Below are 21,670 nucleotides of genomic sequence, written 5' to 3' on the forward strand. Positions count from 1 at the left end.
CACTCCAAGGTCATCTGGTCCAACTCCATGCTCAAAGGAGGGCTGACTTTGAAGTCAGACCCAAGCAATCCTGTCGTGAGTCATTCGCTGCAGAAAATGACAGGGAACTCTATACCGGTGCATGTTGCACTGTGACACAGAGCAAAATACTCTCTGCAGTTCAAATCCCAACGAAATGTGAAAAGCACGGGGTGGACTTATTCCAAGGGGATGCAGGGATTACAGGAGCACTAAGGGCCTCAGCAGCACTGCTGGGAGGGGGCAGGCTTTACCCCCCATGGCAGCTGAGACACTTCATGGCTGCAGAGAGCCTTTCCTGCTCCCCCTGGGCGTTACTGATGTATCCAGCTCTGTAAGCTATTAAAAATAGTTTAGAGTCAAAAAAAAAAAAAAAAAACATACAGGACATCTTAAAGAGAGCTTCTTGTCTGTTGTGCTGTCGGAGGGAAAAAAAAAAATTGTGTTTCCTCTCCTGTTTTGCAGCCACTCCAGGGCTGCTGGTACAAATTAAAAGGAATCAGTCATTAGTGCCATGGGAAGCACCGGTGTGCTGGTGGCAGGCTTCGGGCGTGCGGTGGCTCCAGGGACCTAGCACCGGGCCCTTCCACTGTATGCCAGATGCAGCACGTCCAAATCAGTATTTTCATGCACACCGCCACAATTTTTTTCCATGTACAGTTTAGCCACACGTTTTTGGTTTAGAAGCCCTTTAAGTATTTGATCATAGGACATCAAGGACATTTGACTTAAGGAGTGGAGGAAACTAGAAACCACACAAACGCTATGAATAGAAGCTAGGGAAAGAGATGGCACATTTATGAACTCGGTCAAAGTGGATGCACATGTTACTTTATTTAGGCTCATATCAGAGAAAGAAATCCGCGCAATCGTTTGCTCTTTACTTATATTAAAGTACCAACCCCTCCCATTTCATGGCATATTTCTATTTTTATACTACTGAAATCATCAGCTGTAAGTTTCCACGTAAACTGCTTCCCAGCCTCAGAAAACCTTATATTGGCCTAACTATGATATCAAACCTATCTTCACTTTCCTAAAAAATAACCACCAGATGAGGTGTTATCAAGTATTAGTGATATTCAGAAGTAACATCTGAGCTTTCGTAAAAAACTACACTCCGAATGCCCGAATGACTCATATTTGCCACTAGAACAATGCAAAGTCATTAAAGAAGCTTGGCTTTTAAAAATATTACTTGGAACCAGAGCAAACCGTTTAAGTATATCAAATGTCATAAAGGCTCTTTCTAAAGTTGAGGTTGTTACAGTATAAACAGCATCAAGCGAGAGGCTGTGCTCTCTCTCTACTGAAGCCCATGAGTGAAAAGCCAGGAGTGGAAATATTTTTATCTGTTGGAAGTGGGAAGAATAATATTGTTTTATACATAATGATGTATATAGAGAGCATTGTAACACACAGGCACACATATCAAGATACTTAACTAAAGGGTCATATCACCACAGGACTAGATTCTGCAAATTTTACATTGACCCAATCCTCGCTGGGCTTGCAGTACAGCAGGAGTTTACCTTAATGATCTATACATTGTCTTCACGGAATGGTACTTACTGGCTGCTCACCTGACTCAGGGAAGATGTAGTTTCACAATACATTGGCATCAGAAGTGAAGCCAGTTCATGAAGCTCCCAGCCACCACTCCCACTCCCTCCCAGCCACCACTGCCCCTACATCCCTGTGGGCCACCCCTCAGCCATGCCCGTATGACAAGTTGTAGGGTCACATGAGGACACGGGTCACCAAACCGACCTGGGTTAAAAATAACCCCACTGAAAATACAAAGGGATTATTTTTAACTTGGAACGCTTCAAAGATATGGTTTATGGTGTGATGCCACGGACTGTTTTAGTGACACAGCTGGTGTGGTGGCAAGCTGAGAGAATGGGGTGGAAGTGGGAGGGGAGAGGCCGGAAATCCTCAAGCCAGCATCGCTGCCATGCACAGTGGAACGATGCCATATGGCAAAGTTTGCAAAACCTGGTCCTCTCTGCAATTTTCTTTGGCATTCTTACTTGGGTGCTATTATTACTGAAGTTTGGGGTACTTACGCCATGATGCCCGAGAGATGAAACATTTCAGCTGTTATGTATGACAAGTAACTGTACAGGAAGACAAAGAGTGGCTCAATCACTCGGATTTTATGGGTGAAACGGGTGGTAAAGGCTGCTACAAATCCCAAAAGGATTCCAATCAATACTCCACCGATCCCCACTATAAAGAAGTTAGCAATCCCAGCGAATATGTCAATAACCTTAATTGTGCGCATCTGGCAGAAAGACTTGAACAAATTGTACAGGACCTATGAGAAAAAGAAAGCACATTATGTTTCTGAACTCTTCGTAATTTCCCTTCATGTCATTATATTCCTCTGCCTCAATGCTGAACTTTGAATTTCTCTATCTGCCTAGAACTCACTTTTGAGATATGCTGTTGTTTACCTCTGGCATATTACTTGTCATCCATAAACATCAGGGAGATATACAAAGAAGGGTAAATATGATTATTCTCATTTCTGCAAATGAGACAGGTTTATTAACCCATGCCATTCTGCAGGCCAGAAGCATAGATCTAGCTAATCTTTCTTCACATTCATTTATTTGCAAGCTTCTAATTTCTCCACAAATGGCCATTTCAGATTTTCCCCAGAATCAAAGAAATAAAAAAGGAGGAGGAAACAATTCAGTTTCATAATCAGTGAAAAAGCAGGTTATTTTCAAATGCATTTGGTTTACATAAGACACCAAGAGCTGCAGTACTGAATTAGACCATAGGTTCATCTGGCATGGGGAGGTTGCAAGGAAGGGGGAAGAGGGGATGGACAGTGACCACCTCAAGGAGTACAAGAAACATGGTATCAGTGGAGTGCTCTTTCTCTGACTTATTAACCATTAGGAATCCAATGATTTAAAGACTTTTCAAATTTTAGATTAGTTCTAGAGCTTTGGATTTATTTCCCATTAAAAGACCTGTTACCATGTGTTTGCCCAGTTTAATTTTCAAAGCGTTTATAACCATCCTCCAAAACAAACTGGGTCAATGGGATTATCACATTTTCTTAGCGAGAGCGCCTTTCTGTTTTACACAGGAAACAGAAAGATGTAAAGTCCACATCTCTCTAATATCCGGTATTTTAGTCCCTACGAAACAGACAACAATGGAATCAGTTACTCCTAAAGAAACCTTAAAGGGTCTCCCCATTTTCAGACCTGCTTGGGAGATTTCAGCATTGCCTGGTGCTGCACGTACGCTCCCAGTCACGCAATACCGTGACAGCTACACAGCCCCTTTGTACAACTCAAAGCTGGGTCACAGGCACCTATCCCTCTCCCAGGGGGAGCGCAGGCTAAGTCACCGTGGTCATAACAAACACCTGACTGGCCCTCTTGGACTGCTTGCAGGAGTTAAACCTCCTCTTTCTTTCTGAACTCCTTAGTATACCAAACAGGTTTCCCTATCAGAAATGACATTTGAGAGAACATTTTTTTTATCAGTACTTGCATTGTGCCAACAATGTAGGTGTTTGAATAGTGACTGGGAGGGATTTTTCATGTTTGCAGTCTTGTTCTCTCTCACATGACAAAAAGTAAGCTGTTCAGCTCTTTTGGGCCAAAATTTGCTGGGCCATACAGAGGTAAAAGTTCTCACTATAGACTAATGCAAAGACATGGCCTATTATGGGTCCTTTGGGCTAAGTGAAAGGAAAGAACTGAAAAAGAAAAGTTAAAAAAAAAAATATATTCCAGAGCACATGTGGAAAAAATAAGGTTAAATCAAACCCAGCATGGTCACCAGTAATTTTCATTACAAAGCAGCAAACAGGACAAAAGCAGGAGCGTGAACTATTTATTTGATAACAATTTGATAACGCAGGATGAGTCCCCCTGGGAGCAGTGTCCTTTTTCACCTGGACAAAGCCCTTCATCTTGCTGCTCTGAGGCAGATCCCCAGCCTTTTTGCCCTGTTCCTTGATCCTACTGGCCTGTGCAGGGCAGGAAAGTAATGTCATAGGCTCTACTGGTTTTCCACCTGTTTTGATTTGTGGACCTTATGGGTTTGCGTGAAGAGAAGTATACCAGAATGAAGCCTATTGACAGTAGGCGTGCCTTTGGTAGTCACTTTACGAGGACTTCTCAGTCCACAGGCTCCCTAGACTCCATGAATCACAGACTCAAGAAAAAATACTTTTGACTTGTGTTGTTTGCAAGGAGGGGTGTTTTCCTGAGTCACTTGTTGAAACCTGAGACAATGCCAGAGTTGTGCTATTCTTCAAGACACCTACAGAATTTGACCGGGCAGAATACTCCCTTGGTATGTATTAGGGAAGATGATGATTTCCTTTAATTGGAGTTTTAAATGGCCTTTTTTATATTTTAAAAAGTAACTATATAAATACATATAAGGCAAACCTCCAAAGTAAGGCCACTGACAGCTGCTTGTAAAGAAGCATGTCATTTTGATCTACTCAAGCATTAGCCTTTCCATAACACCACCTCATCCTCGCGGCGAAGTATTCACCCTGCAAACAGAATGGAGCCTGTTGTTTCCACAGACAGACATCCCCACAAATCTCAAGTCTGTTGCCATAAGTTATTTGAAAGAAGAAAAGCAAATGTTCTCCTTTGTACCTCAGATCAAAACCAAACTGCCATGGTAGAAGCAGCATCTAAGACTATGGAATGTCATGAACATGATTTTAATCTCGTTCCCATTGTTCTTTATTTACACTGCTATAAATGAGATCAAAATCAGGTTAATTTCCCTTTTACTCTAGAGCAGTTCAGTTTTACAGCTCTCCCTAAAATTTCAGGTGCGTTAAACTACATCAACTCTGATCGCATTTTGTGATTGTGCGTTTGGAATGAGAACAGGGGTTTTTTTCAAGTTCAAGATTTGCATTTATTCAACATCCTTCAGATGAAATTGCTGAAGGTTACAACAAGCAGTATTAGTCACCAATGGCTTTTTAATCTTGTCTCAGAATATCTCTGATCTTCCTAGACACTAATTGCTTATTTTCATCAGATCTCAGCTATTAGTTTTTAATTCTGGAATTACTTTAGAGGACTCTAAAATCATGTTTTCGGCACAGGAGGAATACAGAGCACTGTTGTAATGTTTTCTAACATGGGAATAATATTATCGTAATGACACTGGCTCTTTCTTTGTGATTTTAAGCCCAGAACTGAAATTTGAACTAACACTCAACTTTAACTGTGATCTTGCCATTTAATATCACTGTGCTAGCTTTCACCGACCCAGTCTTCCAGTAAAGCACCAACTCTGAACAAGAAGCCAACTGGCAAACCTTGTCCTCAGCCAAATTCAAGCTCCAAAATTCCATCAGTGAGGGAAAGGGATCATGCAAATGCACAGACATATTGCAAAAACTATCAGGCATGAAAGACCACCTGAGAAATGCAGAAGAGCTGAGATTCTTGAGAAAGCATACCTCGTTTTTCATCTAAAATGAAGGTGTGGTAGCACATTTTCGGAAAAGGAAAAGCATAGATGACCCTGCTATCCTAATAAAAGCTTTTATTAGGAGCAGCCGGGCAGTGCAAGTGGGATAGCAGGAAGAAGGGCTTAAAGTATTTAGAAAGCGTGTTTACTAAAGCCATGCTGTTCTGCACTGCCCATCTGTGGGGCCCCTGGGTTTTTTGGCACTGCAGGGGCCACAGGAATTGGGCAGCTTCCACGGACGGTCGGCCTGCGTTCAGCTCCCCTCCTGCTCCATCCCCGCATCCCACTGGCGGAGGGACTCGAGGGCTGCCAGCAGACAAAAGCTGGAAGGTGCCGAGCTCTGCCCGCTGGCTGGTTTTTATCAGCTCTCCCAGGAACACAACAAGGGCAGAGGAAGAGATAGTATTTACAAAGCATCATCTCCTTTGAGTGGATAGCTGTGGGACCCTGGCAGCACCACAGCCAGGGCTGGTCTGGCGGCACCAGTGCGGGCAGGGAAGGCAAGGTCCTCTAAGGGCACCCCCCGGGGATCTGTGTGACGGCCTGGGTCACCTTTGAAGCATAATCACGTGGCTTCAGGTGTGCAAAATCATAACAAGGAACCATTAGCAGACCAATGCTTGGCACGTGGAAACCACTTGATCTCCGGCCAAGTGCTGCCTTTAAGCGATAGCCGGGAAGTAAGACCAAAGGTACTCTAAATTCCTTTCACTCCTTCGTGAATACGTGCATGGCCAGTGCGTTAATGGGCTGGCCCTACAGATTCCTCAGAGTGTCTCTCCAGCGTTAAGGCATCTGGGCAGGCATGCCCTGAGAAAGGACTACCTCCAAAGAAGGCAATCATGATGCCTACAGGAAAGCCATGCATCACAGTGATTAACTTCTCCTGCCAGTGCCTATAAAAATGGTGTTTTGGAGTAATTTGCCATTGGGAAATGGCACGCACAAATACTTCCGTCATCAGGATGCAGTGTTTTCCTAGCAAACCTTGCCAGATAAACTGCTGCTCTGGAGAAAAGGTGATTTATTTTATGACTGGAAAAAGTGATTTTGGTTGAAAAAATCCACCCCCCCCCAAAAAAAAAATTACATTAATATAAAAACAGATCTTTTCCTCCAGAAAAACTTGTATTAAAAGAATTCCACCGAATGAATGGTCATTAAGAATGAATAGAGACAGACACAGCCATGGCTGAACTGCTAAGCCTTTTAAACTCCATATTTACACCCATTTATTTTCAGGACTGGCTGAAGTACCAGTTTAGCAATGGCAGGAAGTTTCAGCTGTAAGCTAATGAGAAAAGCTGGGCTTTAAAGCAAGCCCATATGAGTGGATGCGATTCAGCTGGGAGGATAGCAACAGAATCAAGTAAACCATAAAGCATAAGTGAAAAAAAAGAAATGGTACTCCCACAGACACACAAGAAATGATCAGTACCAAGGCCCAGATTAAATGAGTTATACATGTGTTAAGCAGGTGAGGCAAAGTCCTAGAAAAGGGGAACACTGAAGGACAACTGTGCCTAGAATGGGACAGGAATAAGAAGCCAGTGACAGAGACAGGGAAGGTGTGGACCCAATTCACGAATCTTTCTGATTCTTCTGGCATATGAAAACCTGGACCTTCATGCCTCACAAAAGAGAAAGCATGCCAGGACATAGTTGGCACAGGCAGGATTTCAAGTAAGTCACAGATAAATGGGAGTAATGTCCCAGACGTGGTGTCAACAGGTACAAATGAGGGGCATTGGGGGTGTTAATGGAATTTGCAGATTGCTGTCGTCAGGTCAGCACCACAAACCCTGTATAACTAGTTAATGATTAGAAATTACTGCCTCCAGATGGCTGTTCTATCTCATCCGTAGCCTGGGAGGAATGTATTGGTGGTCTCAGGGCATTTCCAACTGGATGGGCACATGCAAAAGGCTAGCATCAGCCGGGTCCTGTGCCACCTCCTGTCCCATGATTTGCCCGTTCACCCTGTGGGCATGCTGGAACACCCCACATCGGCTGTTCTCCCTCTCCCATCCAATGACATTTCTGCAGGTGAGGAAACCCTCCAGTTTCAGATTAGAGAAGTAACAGAATTCAAAGATATGGAACCTAAAGAAAGCAGGTAGTAAAATCCCTAGTGCAAGTATGCTGTCGTTACACATTACTCTGGTGTAGTAAGACTTCTGTAGCTTCTAAATATAAAATTTAGAGAATTACATAAACACATTAGCACTCCTCGACTTCCATCTACTAGCAAACTATAACAGCCAGATACAAAGAGTGGCATGCAAACAATCATTCACTGTTTTTATCAACTAAGCATTTATCAAGTAACTTACCACAGTTATAGCATCATTCAGCAAAGACTCTCCAAACACCAGGATGTAAAGCTGCTCATTGACATGAATGTTTTCAAAAACGGCTAACACCGCCACAGGATCCACAGCTGAAATGAGGCTGCCAAAGAGCAAATTCTGCAGCAGTGTGATATCGGTCAAACCAAATGCACCGATCTGGCAAATTCCATAAAGTGAAATTCCAATGCCGATGGCATTCCAGAGCGTGCCCACCACGGCATACCAGAATATGGTACCAAAGTTCTCAAAGAAAAGACGAGTTGGCATAAAATATCCAGCGTCAAGTACAATGGGTGGTAAAAGATACAAGAAAAAAACATCACTGTTCATTACAGGTGGGGACTTCTCCTCTGCTCCAAAAATAATCCCACCAAGAAGCAATCCAACCAGAATAAGGAGACAGCTTTCAGGTACTATTGAGGGCAACTTGTGATAGAGATGAAAGCCTTCAAAGGAAATTCAAACACAAGAAAGTGAAATGGTTACTTGTACAGAATCCAAAAGATTCTTCTGGATTCTATTAGTTTAGTTTCCATAATAAACAAACAGCAATCGAAGGGCGATTTCATTTTCATCGCAAAGACTTCACTGGACCACCACAACAGGTCAAGGCAAATATGTCAGCTAGGGCAGCTAATTCAGTTAACTTGGTGGAGAGACATTTTAATAGCTAGATGCTCCAGTTAATAGCTAGACCGGCTGGAGCAACTGTGTGCAAAGTGGAGCAACTGTTTGTGAAAGTGGGGGCGGTTTTTTGTCCCGTGGAATCCTCCAGAAACACAATATGAACACTTTTCTAGGGCAAATTATATCCAGATAGAGAAAAAGAATCATACTAGGCCTGCCCGCCAACCCGTGTGTCCCCCCCCCCCCAACTCCCAGCCATGGACAGCTTCACAGAGGAGTTTGAGGAGTACATTAATTTCATTTCCAGAAGTCTTTTAAAGTCTCAAAACTAGGGAGGGCAACTAACAAGTGACCTGCTCCCAGTCACCCCCATGGCCACTTTCCCAGCCACCATGAGGAAGCATTAACAGCCACAATTATTTTTTTAACTTTAGTGAAGCCTCCACATTAATTTCACAAGAAGCAATCCGTCTTCCATAAAGTGACCATAAGTTGTAGCCTGTATTATTATGCTCGTTCTTCTGTATTATATGAATTGTGGTAGTGTCAGGAGTCTCTCAGAAAAATCTGTGCAAAGGACTGAAAAAAATAAGAAAAAAAGGTTCTGAATGAGGACTTAATGGTTACATGTTCCTTAGCCTACTGAAACTCTTAAATCCACGCAGTTTTGATTTAAAGACTCCTATTACTTGTAGAAGTTGGCCATTGTAAGGATAATTTTGGTAATGAATGGGAAAAGTTTTGAAGAAACTTCCGCTGGCCAATCTAATGGAATGATCAACCTTATGCACCAAGGTCACATTCCATGTCCTGGTGATGCCAATCTTTTCCAGGCTCCTCCTTATCTATATTTGGCCCACATAATTATACAGAAAACTATCCACACCCACAAGATCCCACAATTCCTGCCTAACTAAAAAGCATTTAAATTATTTTAAATGAGAGCTGCACAGAAACACTGGGTGTGGTAATAACGGGCGTCTATTTCAGTAGAACTATTTCAGTAAAAATCACACCTGTAGTCGAAACAGTTAAACTAGTGAAAGGTTGATACAGTTCACATCCAGTTTCCCAATTTCAGGCTTCTGTATCTTGTAACACCTATTTTGTTAATTCTCCTTTCATCAGATCTTTTCCAGGTAAAAGAAAGCATGAACTTAAAATTAGGAAAAACAAATGGTCCAGAAGGACCAAGGGGAAAGCTGTTTCAATCTACAGATTTTTTACTTACATATTCTATAACTATTAACGCTATTTTTAAACATAAGTAGCTCAGGCTGCATTTTTTTCCTTTCTGGATAAACAGAGACTGCTTTTTAATATTTAGAAACGCAGCCTATGTGACTTGTTAGAAAGACTGCCAAATTCACTGCCATTTTTCAAAACTAGAATCGCCGATATCCTATATTGGCAGAACAGGTAATGACCCTGGAAACACAAGAATTTGCGGTTGGAGACTTGACTCTTCGTCACCTTTCGGTCACTTCCACATAAACATCTTATGGTTTGTCTCAGTTTCTGCAGTGGCAGGATGCCAAAATTTTCAATACAGTGACTGAAGTTTCCCCTGAGTAAACAGATTTTGCTAAAGGTTTTTTTTAAACACTTCAAAAGTATCTTACATCATTTTCTCAATAAAAATTGAAGATGAGGGATTTTTTGTAAATGCAGCTTTTAATGAAAACAAAAAAACATCCCAATCCGTTGTAATGCAATGGCAATGAAACGTCTGTTGGGAATATAAAGATACTTTTACTTTCTTCTGTTCAAGTCACTCTCTGGAAAGTTCATACCCTCTCAGAGCTTCTGGGACTCCACCTCACCCCTAAAGGTAATGGAAAAGTTAAATGGGCTTTTTATCCACGTAAGCAGCACCAAAACTCCTGAAAGGCTGCCTGCCTCCATGCAAAGCATCGCACGGGGATCGGGGACAGGCGGGGGTTCCCCATTTAAGGGCAGAGAGCTAGGATTTAAAACCCAGTGCACATCCAGCCAGGGGCAGGTGCCTGCAGGATGAGGGGCATCTCCCCTGCTCCGACGGGCCCCCAGCCAGGCGGTGAGCAGACCCCCTGCAGCCCATGAATACTCAGACTTCTGTGCCGAACACAGGACTACGGCTACTTTCTCCTCCTCTGACCCTGTCCTCGGGCTCCTGACAACGCAGCAACCCAGCTTCAGCAGCGTGGAGGATGTTTCCCCTCAGGCCTTTGGGCAGCAGGGCACTCGCCTCAAGTGCAAGTTCAGTATTCTTCAAGCTACAAGCCCTTAGAGTCCCGGCGTCCTGCTCCTTAGGCGGAATCCAGTGCCCTCTGATGCTGGAAATGCCACCGAGACCTGTCCTTCTGACTGCATGTGAGTTTCCCAAGGGCCCTCTGAACAGCTTAAACTTTTTTTTCAGAAGAGGAGTGTTGGAAGGATATCAGCTCAGTTCCCAGAAGAAACTCTTCTAATCACGCATTTGTGATTAAATGTAAAAGAAATGTGAATATGGATCAGTTAGACAACATTTTGTAGGTTCAGTAGTGTAAGAACTGAGCAAAACTGGGAGGTAAGTAGACTAGTCTCACTGCCTAGAGACTGCAGTGTACTTGGGGTGCACTGGATGCCACCTAATATACTGATGAAGCGCCTCAGCATGTGAGTAACATACCTCCTATATGGTGTCACCACACAAGATAATGCATACGTAGAGGTAACCAGAAAATAACAATTCTGTTCAAGGCAATTTCTTAGATTTCAAAATGTGCTTTTGTTCTATGCTGGAATAAAAAGCACCATGTTTCCAATGTCTTTGTTGAAAATGCACTTTGTCAAAACGTTCAGGTTCTGCTTGCTAACTTCAGGTTTTCCTTCCTCATGCTGTCCTTGTTCCCTCTGAACCTAGCCTACAATGACACGATCACAGCCAGCATCTGAGAAACCTGTCAGGTAAATCCCCTATAAATATCAGCAAATGCTGTAACGTTGCAGCTCCAGTGAAACAGTGCTCCTGCAAAACCACATTTGTTCAAATAGGCTCCAGTCAGGCAAGAAGCAGGTGCTGCAGTACAGTTGTCTTTGGGATCCTTCCCACACCACGGGAGCTGTTATGAAATGCGACTCAATCTTCTGAGCTCCTTGCAGCTGAAAAGACCTTCGGGCTCCTCTGTTCATAAAGGTTTGCTACTCGGCTTTGCCAAGCGCAAGCATTCAGCGCCTAGCCCCAGAAAGGAATTTCTGTGATGCCAGATTAAGCACCAAAGTTTCCTGGGCAGTGTGTGAGTCGCGAGGTGGATTTCACGCCACCTGGCATGCCAGGGGCGAGATGCCCGTGCTGCCTGGCAGGAAAATCCAGGCAGAGGGATGCGCCGGAGAGGCCACCTCCCTCGCAGGGCTGCTCTCGGGGCTGCAGGCAGCGAGACCCCCCAGAAAACCCCTCTCCATCCCTTTGAACCGAGACACACAGCCCACTTAGTGACACGGTAGGACGCGGCAGAGCCAGCATTTCTGTATCTCAGTGGTTAGAGCACTGCCCGCCTGGGCTACCTTCAAAATAAAAAAAAAAAAAAAAAAAGAAGGCACAAGCAGGTGGAAAACTGGCGCTGTGGGAATGTGAGTTAGGAGCGATGGGAGCCTGTCCTGGGAGGGTTTACCTGATGCACTCGCTGGATAAGGAAGCACAGACAGAGCTCCGGGAGCAAGAACTGGATGTTCCTAATTCCAGTCCGGGAGTGAGGGTGCCTGCAGATAGGCGTGGTGAAGCTGAGCACTGCCACACCTAAGGGCCTCTCCTGGATCCAGCCCTCATTGCTTAGCACACGCACACTCGTAACAGCAGAGGTGATGCCCTAGATTAGCCACATCAGCTTTTGTTTGGTATATATGAAAGGATTTAAAAATTATATACATTCTTCCTCATCCATGCTGTTTGCTTGTTTACTGTATTGCAGTCAGATTGGAAAATTGGTCAAGTTCTTTTTGGTTTTAACTCTTTAGATGCCTATGCACTAGCAAAATATCCAGACAGTCAGAATGTACAGCCCTACAGAAATTATATATTATTGTGTATGTATGTGTGCTTACATGTTTCAAATGGCTCCCCTGTAATCTTTAATAAAACAGAAACTTTTTCACTAGTCTTAGCTTATTCAGGAGTTCTTGCTGTGTCTAAACTCAGAAGCCAGAGCAATTGTGCAGTGCTCAGCGGACCAAGCTCTTTACCAAACTCCCTATTTTCTGCTACAGTTCATGATATACTCGAGTGTATCATATTTGAAGTCTGTCCTGATTCTGCAAACACCTAAATACATACTCAAGACTAAGCATGCATCTTTAATGCATTAAGATACATGCATCAAGATACAGGCATCCTTAATGGATGCACCACACACTATTTCTGCAGAAAGTAATGAAGCCATAGCAAGTTGCTTGGGTAGAGGATCAGGCCCCACAACTCCACCACTAGCCATGGCAGGAGGTGAGTACAAATTTTTGTTTTTTTGCAGAATCCTAATTATCTGATCGCTAACCACAATGTGACACAGTCTGTTTAAATGTCCCAAGCAGAAGTCAAAGGTTCAAGTTTTATCAAAATGTTTTATCAGAGTATGATCATATTTTTTTTTATGGAAACCTGCACTGCAAAATCAGATTTCTGATTCAAACAATTGGAGCATGAGATGAGTAAACCTTTTTTTTTTTTTTTTTTTTTGTTCCCACGGCTTTATTCCTTACGTCATCTTCTAGTCAAGAAGACACAAAGTTCATCATTTGCAGAGATTTACTGATTTTTAAATGGCTCTCCAGCACACCTTTACCTGACATTCTTCAGATCGAGATACTGTACTCATTTTTCTGTCTGGAACATAGAACGCTAATTAAAAAATACTATATGTAAGCTGCAGAAAACACTGTAAAGCTATGCAATGCAAATATTTTCCACATGAGGGAAGAGGTGGCCTTCCTTACTCATTCAGTGCCGTCTTTTTTGCCTTTCTCGGGATGTAAGTGAACGGTGGGAGAGTTCAATGGGAAGGCTTACTCTATCCTCCTAAACATTCGCTTTCCATCGATCCGGCGTTCTGTTCTGAAACTGTCATTACACCCGGCGTTACGTTAAGAAAAAGAAGGCACCGCTCAGCCGGCAAAGTCGGGCGATGAAGGCAAAAGCCAGTCGCGCTCCGGGCGATCCCGGGGTTTTGCAGCGCCCGGGGTTTGCGCGTTGCTGCAGAGGGGCAGGAGGGGAACCTCCTTCCTCCCCCCGCACCTGCCCTGAGCGAGAAAACCCCGTCTGCCGCCGGCCACATCGCGCCGGGGCATCCCGCCCCGGGAAGGAGCATCCTCCTCCCGCAGCCCCGCACCCGCGGCCGGGCGCGGAGGGCCCCGGGCTGCGGGCGCCGGGAGGGAGGGAGGGAAGGAGGGGAGGGAGAGGGAGGGTCGCCCGACGGCCCCGCTCACCGATCTTGGCGAGGGAGGCCAGCAGGATCCAGAGGGTGATCTCGAAGGGGATCTGCACGTGGGGGTAGTCCAGGGTGAAGACGTGGAGCCGCGTCTCCTCGAAGGCGGTGCCGCTGGGGCTCGGCGGGGCGCCGGTGCCCCCCGCCGAGGCGCCGGGCAGCTGGCTCTCCGAGGTGGCCCGCGCCTCCGCCGCTCCGGCCGCCGCCAGCGCCGCCAGCACCAGCACCGGCGGCAGAGGCCGAGGCGCGGCGGGGCGCGGGGGGCCCCCGCGGCTGCCCATGGCCTCCCCGCTCCCGGCTGCCCTACGGCCCCTCGCCGGCCGCCGCCATCCCGCCGCCGCGGGCACCTGCCGCCGCCGCGGCCCCGCCGGCTCCGCCTCCGCCTCCTCCCCGGTGACGGGGCGAGGCCCGGCCCGGCGCCGCCGCCCGCCCCGCGGCTCCCCGCTCCCCCCCCCCCCCGCCCACGGGGCCGCCCCCCACCCCCCCACGGGTGGGGTGCCCGCGCTGGGTGCCGTGCCCCGGCGTGGGAGGGTGCCCCGGTGGGCACCGGCGCCCCGGCCGCGGCGAGCGGCTGGAGGTGGGAGGTCGGCGGGGCCGTGAGCCCCTCCGGCCGCGGGGGGCCGGGGGAGGGATGGGCGTGGGGGGGGGGGGGGGCGCGGAGACACGGACGTGGGGCTGTCGGTGGGGAGCTCGCTGGGAGCGTTCGCCCGCTCTGCGTGGAGAGGTGCGGGGCGGGGTGTGCGTGCACGTAGCTGCCTGCAGCCCCTCCGCGTGGGTCGGGAGGGAGGGTGGATTTAGTAATTAAGAATTCCTCAAGTTCCGCTTAGATCTATGTAGACACGCCGTATGCAGGTGTGTGTATGTCTACACATGCGTCCGAGTGTGTATATATGCACACACGTATGGCTGTGTATGTGCATATTTTAAGAAACACATTTTTACGTATGTATGTGTGGACGTATATGTACATATGTATGGTACCATTGCCAAATACAGGAAAGATTTTTCCACTGTATCCATGGAAGACAACATTCTGTTCCCACCACTTACGGGTTAAATTCTGCTAGTTAAAAGAAAACGCTCTGTATACATATATGTATGTAGGTTCATCTATAAGTATGTACTTGCCATATATATATTATATATTGTACAATATAGATATTATATATAATTATTTAATATTTAAAATAATATCTAGTATATGAATAGACATTATCTATGTATTGCCCCCACCAAACGTGATTGGCAAAATCCCGTTCCTCTTAATGAAGAGAGTTGCGTTCTGTTAATTCAGAGAGTTAACACACTGTATAAACATATATATATGAGTGCTCATACATATATTCTCATATATAATGTATATAAATGCATAACTAATAATGTATTTTCGTGTGTGTGAGTGTGTGTTGCCAATATTGAACGTGTGATTGGCAGAATCCTCTTCCTGAAGGCACTGGGGTCTGATTCCATCAGGTACTGCTGAGCACCGGCTTTCTGTATTTCCTGAATGGAATCTCACCCCCGATTTACTCATGACTTCACCACTTATGAGTAAGACAGTATTCCAAAGCTCAAACTCATAAAATCTTTATAGCACACTGTCCTGTGTGCCTCTATAGCAAAGCATGCCTTTCCTGACTTCAAATAAAACTGAAGCAGGTAGGAAGAGCGCTCCTTTTTTTTTTTTCCCCAAATATAGCAAATAGTAACCAGTGGCTACCACTTCTATAGGGAGTTAAAGCTCAGAATCAATTAGCTGAATATCCATAGCTGTCCCCCAGAACCTGAAAACAGGGCATAAAGCCTATGGTTCTAATGACAAATTTAAAAAACATGACACTAATAAAAAGGCTTTCTTTATTTTATCTGCAAGTCAGCAAGGAAAACACATTTGAATATCAAACCAGTATATACACCATCTAACCCTCTAGTTGCATGTGATATCTTCATAGGTCCTTTTATTTGCTATATTAGATTCTCTGAAATAAGAGAATCAGATGAGAATTGCCAATTCTGAGGACATTTCCTTTATATGGAAGAAAAAATACAAAAAGTTAATGCTCTGTCATTCCTGAATCTCTCATTCCTGAATCTCCTGGTCCCTGTCAAGACCAGCCATCCATACGAAAAGTCTAACCCCTCAGGTGAAGGAGATAGCGTTATTGCTCACATGTAAATCAGACTGTGTATTCATAAATTTAATTCAGTCTAAAACCATAAGATCTGTAATTGTACTTGCATGTCTCCTTTCATGACCTTCCCTGCAGCTGAAGGAAGCCTTTCTGAAAAATACAGTTGGGAAAGTGTCAATGCCTGATCTCCTCGGAGCAGTGTTACAGATCCTCCCTAGTTACCTGCCTGCAGGATATTGCACTGGACTGAGAATTATCTTCAATAATGTCCATGAAAAATCATTGTCAAGAGCAAGCTGGCCAAGGCTGTGGGAATTATGGTTATTTATATACTGTCCCATCAACCCTTTTCTCAAAGATCAGCTCATAATTCCCGCCCCCCCCCCCCCCCCCCCCCCATGCTGGGATTCATATCCCCATTCAATAGTCACAGCAGAAATACGCTGTAGAGCAGGGAACCCGAGCACCGTACCGTAGCCCTGCGGGCATTTGGGAAACATGAACTGGCTGAGGATTTTCAGTTTGCCACAAGAGGGGAAGGAAGATTTTGAGTGGGAAAATGCTGAGGCATGAGAAGGTTGAGGAAGGTCCCTTCTCATGGAAAATGTTCTTCATTGCTTCCCTTTTCATTACAGGCACTGAGGGACGATAGAGCTTGGCTGCTGCAAACTGACAGAGACAGAGCAGTGCTTTGGCACCCAGGTCATGCCTTTACAGTCACAAATTTTCTCCCAGAAACAGGAATATGGATCCTTCCGTGGGGCACCCATCCACATATTTGCCATTATTTTTCCTCTTACTTTCCTCCTTACCAAGAAAAAAAAGGGCACACACAACAAATCCTTCTAGCTCTGACACTGCTGTGGGTCTGGGTACTAGGCTAATTTTTTTTTCTTTTTTAATATGAAAATTAGAGGTCGGTAAATGGGAAGAAAATGAGGGAAAGATGTCATTAATCCTGAGACTGGTGACTTACATGCCAGTAATAAAAAAGGAAATAATACATTGACACAGACCCCAAAAAAATGGGAAAGCGAAGAAAACTGGAGCTGAGATTGATTACTAGAGTTGATACCACCTATTGTTACACCAAAATATTCAGTCTTATGTATGGATTGTATAGATGAGAATATCCAACATACGGAGAGGAATTGTCTTTACAGGATGGCACGATACAGCAGGGAAGCAGACCATATTTGACTTTGGAGCTTGCTGAAGTAGTCGCAATGAAGCTCAGACCGTATAAAGTGCTGGAGATCTTGTGGAGCTTCTCTCAGTATTTGCAGCACATGCTGCTTTTCGTTGCCCTGTGCAGCAGGTCCCACCGATGCTGGAGGGTTTCACCACCGGTGGAAGGTCTTTAAATCCAGGCAGAGACTTGCCTGAGAGTGCAGAGTGGGGTGTGATATTCCCATTTTTCTCTGCTTCACCTAGCTTGTATGAGACAGCAACAGCTTCGATCTGCTCCACCACCCCTCACGCTGCACCTAGCCCTGCTGGTATCTGCACAATAAGCAGCAACTCCTGGGTGCGCGGCTGGGGACATCGCCACATGGAAAAAAATATTCCCAAGTCTCAAAACTGCCGGTGGAGCAGAGGGAGAGGGGTCCCCTCAACCAGGGAGAGCAACAGAGGAGACGTGAAGGTGTGTCCCTGGCGCCGCGGTGTCTCGTCATGGCTCTGCCCCTGACAGCTCAATGCATCTGCTCCCGCTTCAGAGCAATTTTCTGTCGGGTCACTCCGCACCGATTCGATGATAGCACAAAGGGAAAGCACGTACGCTGCCCTCGCCCGACTGCGAGCCACCCACAGAGGACCTTCCCGCTGCGCCCCCACCCACCCCTCCTCGCCCACGCTGTGCCCCGCCGCCTGCACCCGCGTGTACTTTCATCTCCTTAATTCTGCTCACAGGCATTGTCTGTTTTACCAGACACAGTGCTAACAGCATTTCACGTGACAAAGCGCACGCTGTTTTATACAGCAAGATGGGAACTCACATAATTCAGTTTGGTTACCTTTTAATCCATTTATTGATTACTACTGGAAATTACTACCAGAGTGAGGAACCGCTCAGGCTACACACTCCGTGCTGTTTGGGAAAGACATTGGCAGTCACACCACACGCAGGTTTGCAGTAGCTCGGGTGGTTCATATAGGTGTTACGACAGTTTAGTTTTACTTTTGCTATAGTAGGCATGGGGACCTCTGAGTTGTGGGAATGGCTTTGAGTTACAGAGTTGTACATCATCTGTTATTATTGATCCAGCTTTATCTATATAGTAGGAAAAGATTTATCTTTACTGCTATTATCAAAACTCTGCTTTCACAATGAAAAAAAAAAAAAAAAGAAAGCTAACCTGAACAAATGAGAATTCTCACTGTATCACAAATTTAGCTCCGTTTTTAAGGATTCCCTAAAAATCATGAGGTCGTATATTCGTACTTAGTTTTCTGACCTCTCTTTGATATCAAGAGAGCACTTCTGGAAAATGTTACTGTGACTGTTTCAATAACTGGATCTCCTACGAGCAATGTTATAGGTGTTCTCTAGTAAATACTATCAAAAAATCAAAACAGTTTGGGAAAAAATCATAAATACATTAATAAATATTTGTCCATTATTTTCATTGCTGTTTCAGTTTGACGGATATTTTCAGCAGATTTTTTTTTTTAAAAAATGTTATATTCTACTGCTATTTTATTTTAATGGTCATTAACTCTGTGCAGACGAGCTTTTAGGTTTCATACTTCTTAAATTTTCCCTGACACGGTCTACATAGCAGTATTGTAAAAATCTGTGTTCCTAGTTCAGAAGGAAAGTATAAATTTCAACCTTCTTCCTAGCCACTTCTCTAAAACAGACAGAGATTTTCTCCAATTTGCCCGAAAAGTGTAGTACAGGTGACTTAAACATGGACTATCTTGCTGAAATACATTAGTATGTTAATAAAATAAAGTTGTTAAAAATTCTAGCATTTCCATTAGAACAAATAAAGTTTTGGGGTTACCTCAGGTAAAAAGGCAATTAATTCTCCTTGACATCAGCAGCTACATGGGCGTCACAAAAATGCAGGGAAAACCTGTGCCTGTGGTGCATGCAGCTGGGATGTTCAGAGAGCTAAGGGAGAACAGACACCAAAGAGTTGACATAGATCTTTTTTACTTGTTTAGAAATAGCTTCAGTGGAGATTTAAGGTTTATAAAATACCAACATGCTTGACTGAGAGTTGTTTTCTTTGGGAGGGGAACTGGTTGCTCACCTGCATGCATTATGTTAACAAACATTTCTCAAAATCTCCCTTCCATTAGGGTTTAGACTCTTTTTATGAGGGCTATAGCATCAGGGCCTTGACCGTGTAGCTCTGTCTCTAAATCCATTAATTAGTGAAAGAATATCTCAGCTGTCGAGTGATTTATTCTATGAAATCAATAGTCCATTGAGGATGTGTTTTTCCACAGCCTTTTCCAGGGCTGCTTAGCAACCGTCCCCATAAACCAGGTCCACCAGAGGCACCGTGCCTTCCTCACACGGGCGCTTTAATGGCAGCAATTTAGCTGTGCAGGTCTGAACTTTGGTAAGCCATTTTAAGGCCCTTACGATGTTAACTGTTTGGTCTGCACAACTCAGTTTTTAAGCTGGAAAGGGTTGAGAAAGAGCACAGGTATCAGCAGCTGCCTAGCTGTCCACAACTCGAGGCGTGGCAGGAGCAGCAGGCTACATGACTACAGCCATGGATCACGAAGGAAGGGCCATAGCTATTTTTTTTTAATCTTCACAAGCAGCCCCATGAAGGAAACAGCAGCGAAGCCGATCATGAGTTTGTGGCACAGAGCAGAGATGGCCAGCACGGAATTCAGAGTGATGAACTCTGATTTTCGGGTGTCCCCCGAGGCTGCACGCCGAAACTGCCGCCCCGCAGCACCGGTCTTGGTTATTCTGGAGTGAAGCCATGCAGGAGGAACGTGCTGCTGCTTCTGAGGATTAGGGGTGACCACCTCCCCAGAGCCAGAGCTAATCTGGGTATCAGAATAATTGCACCCTTGTGAACACCCTTCCAAAGACTTCTCCCAAGGCGGTCCCCAGCCGGCTGAGGTGTACGCAGGCACCATGAGTAAGCATCTCTATCAGGGTCAGCCAGGAAGCTCTGAGAGATCATTTTGTGTCTCACACCAAATAACAGAGAGGTTTTTGCAGTGCTGCAGGGCATCGCCATGAAATACCATCCCCAAGAACAAAAAAGGGACCTGTCGTCACCTACCGCAGGAGGGCTATGTGATGTTTCGAGCTCCAGAGGGACACTTACAACCCAGGAAGGTGAATAATCCATGAAGTTAATTTTTGCCATTACTTGAAAGTAAAGTGCACTTTTTCTGTTCGTAAGACAGGCAAAACCAAGATGACTCACCCCGAGGAGGTCTGTGCTGGTTTTCCTTTTATTCATTACTTGTGTTCCAGGTGATCCGGGTGTCACTGGAAAATGACATTGCTGGGCACATTTGCTGAAAACCCAGAACTGGAGATAACAGACTGGTATCCATCTCTTAAGAATTAGAACAATCTAACTGTTTAATAGCTAAGCAACGTGTTTAATGTTTAAACTGTAAATTCCCTCTTTAGCTTATTCTACACCAGGACACTTAGTCATTGAATGATTTCTGAGGCTGTGTCCCCATGCCAGCTGTCAAAAGTAGCCACTGTTCTCAAGCCTAGCACTTGTCACTGCCATGAATACAGAAATACTAATTTAAATGTTTAACTTTTAGGGGAAAAAAAGTTAATGACTAAAAGAATGCCTCCACTTTCAGCCTTACAATGGCATCATAACCAACAACGAGAATTTTCCTTTGAAAGCAGAGTCTAAGTTTATAAGCATATTTTTAAATGCTTTCCCATCAGTTCAAGTGTTGGAGTTGGTGACTGAAGTGATTCCTTTAGTGCTACAGCTTATATTTACAACTCTGGAAACCTTTAAAGCATAGAGGAGTAACCTCTGTTTGCAAAGGGCAAGGTAAAGGCTGACCCAGTCCTAGAGTTCTGGGAGGCTTTCTGCTAAGCTAACATTTCCCACTCACTTTTTATCAGTAGATTAATGGCACAAGCATGTTGAACAAATGTTGCTTTCAAAAATGCTGAGGGGTTGTTTTTTTTCGCTGAAGAATATTTCATTTTAAAAGACATGTTACAAAGTTTTTCAAGCAGTTCTGAAGCAAGAAAAAATGTGTCCAGAGCGTACTCTGCCTTGAATCAAATCAACAGCCACCTTAGACTGTCCTACCATGATGAGTTCCTCTGGCCCAGGTGGTTTCTTGGCTGTGCTTGCACTCAGCTCATAAGCACAGGCTAAAATCTGCTTCCCCCTTCACCAATACGAGCTGGTTTGTAAAGGCATAGCAGGGTAGCTTTAGGCCCTTGATTAGGGCTTTTGTAAGAGGACTTAAATCTTCAGGAGGAATCTAGAAATAACTACTGGGGTGCCTTACAGAACACCATCCTGTAGTCAGTGATGCAGGTCAGTTTATAACCAGGTGATGGAATTGCTGTGCATACATGGGTAGTATAGGGAGCTGTTCACCCCATGGCCCCTTTCTGACCTGCCCCTTTGTTGCTGACACCCTCTTTTCTCTC

General features: G+C 44.8%; 1 protein-coding gene across 1 annotated transcript in view; it reads right to left on the reverse strand.

Moving 5' to 3' along the window:
• Positions 1 to 14,287, reverse strand: part of SLC9A2 (solute carrier family 9 member A2) — a 31,981-nt gene extending 17,694 nt beyond the window's left edge. Inside the window, exons 1-3 of the mRNA XM_042805935.1 lie at positions 13,914 to 14,287; positions 7,833 to 8,296; positions 2,088 to 2,338 (exon numbers count right to left, since the gene is read on the reverse strand). Of these exons, the coding sequence (XP_042661869.1) occupies positions 2,088 to 2,338; positions 7,833 to 8,296; positions 13,914 to 14,193 (995 nt within the window). The 5' untranslated portion in view covers positions 14,194 to 14,287. The remainder of the gene's footprint in view (positions 1 to 2,087; positions 2,339 to 7,832; positions 8,297 to 13,913) is intronic.
• Positions 14,288 to 21,670: the final 7,383 nt, after the last annotated feature.

The sequence above is a fragment of the Tyto alba genome, unplaced genomic scaffold (genome assembly GCF_018691265.1).
Source record: "Tyto alba isolate M040663 unplaced genomic scaffold, T.alba_DEE_v4.0 Super-Scaffold_45, whole genome shotgun sequence".
NCBI lineage: Eukaryota > Metazoa > Chordata > Aves > Strigiformes > Tytonidae > Tyto > Tyto alba.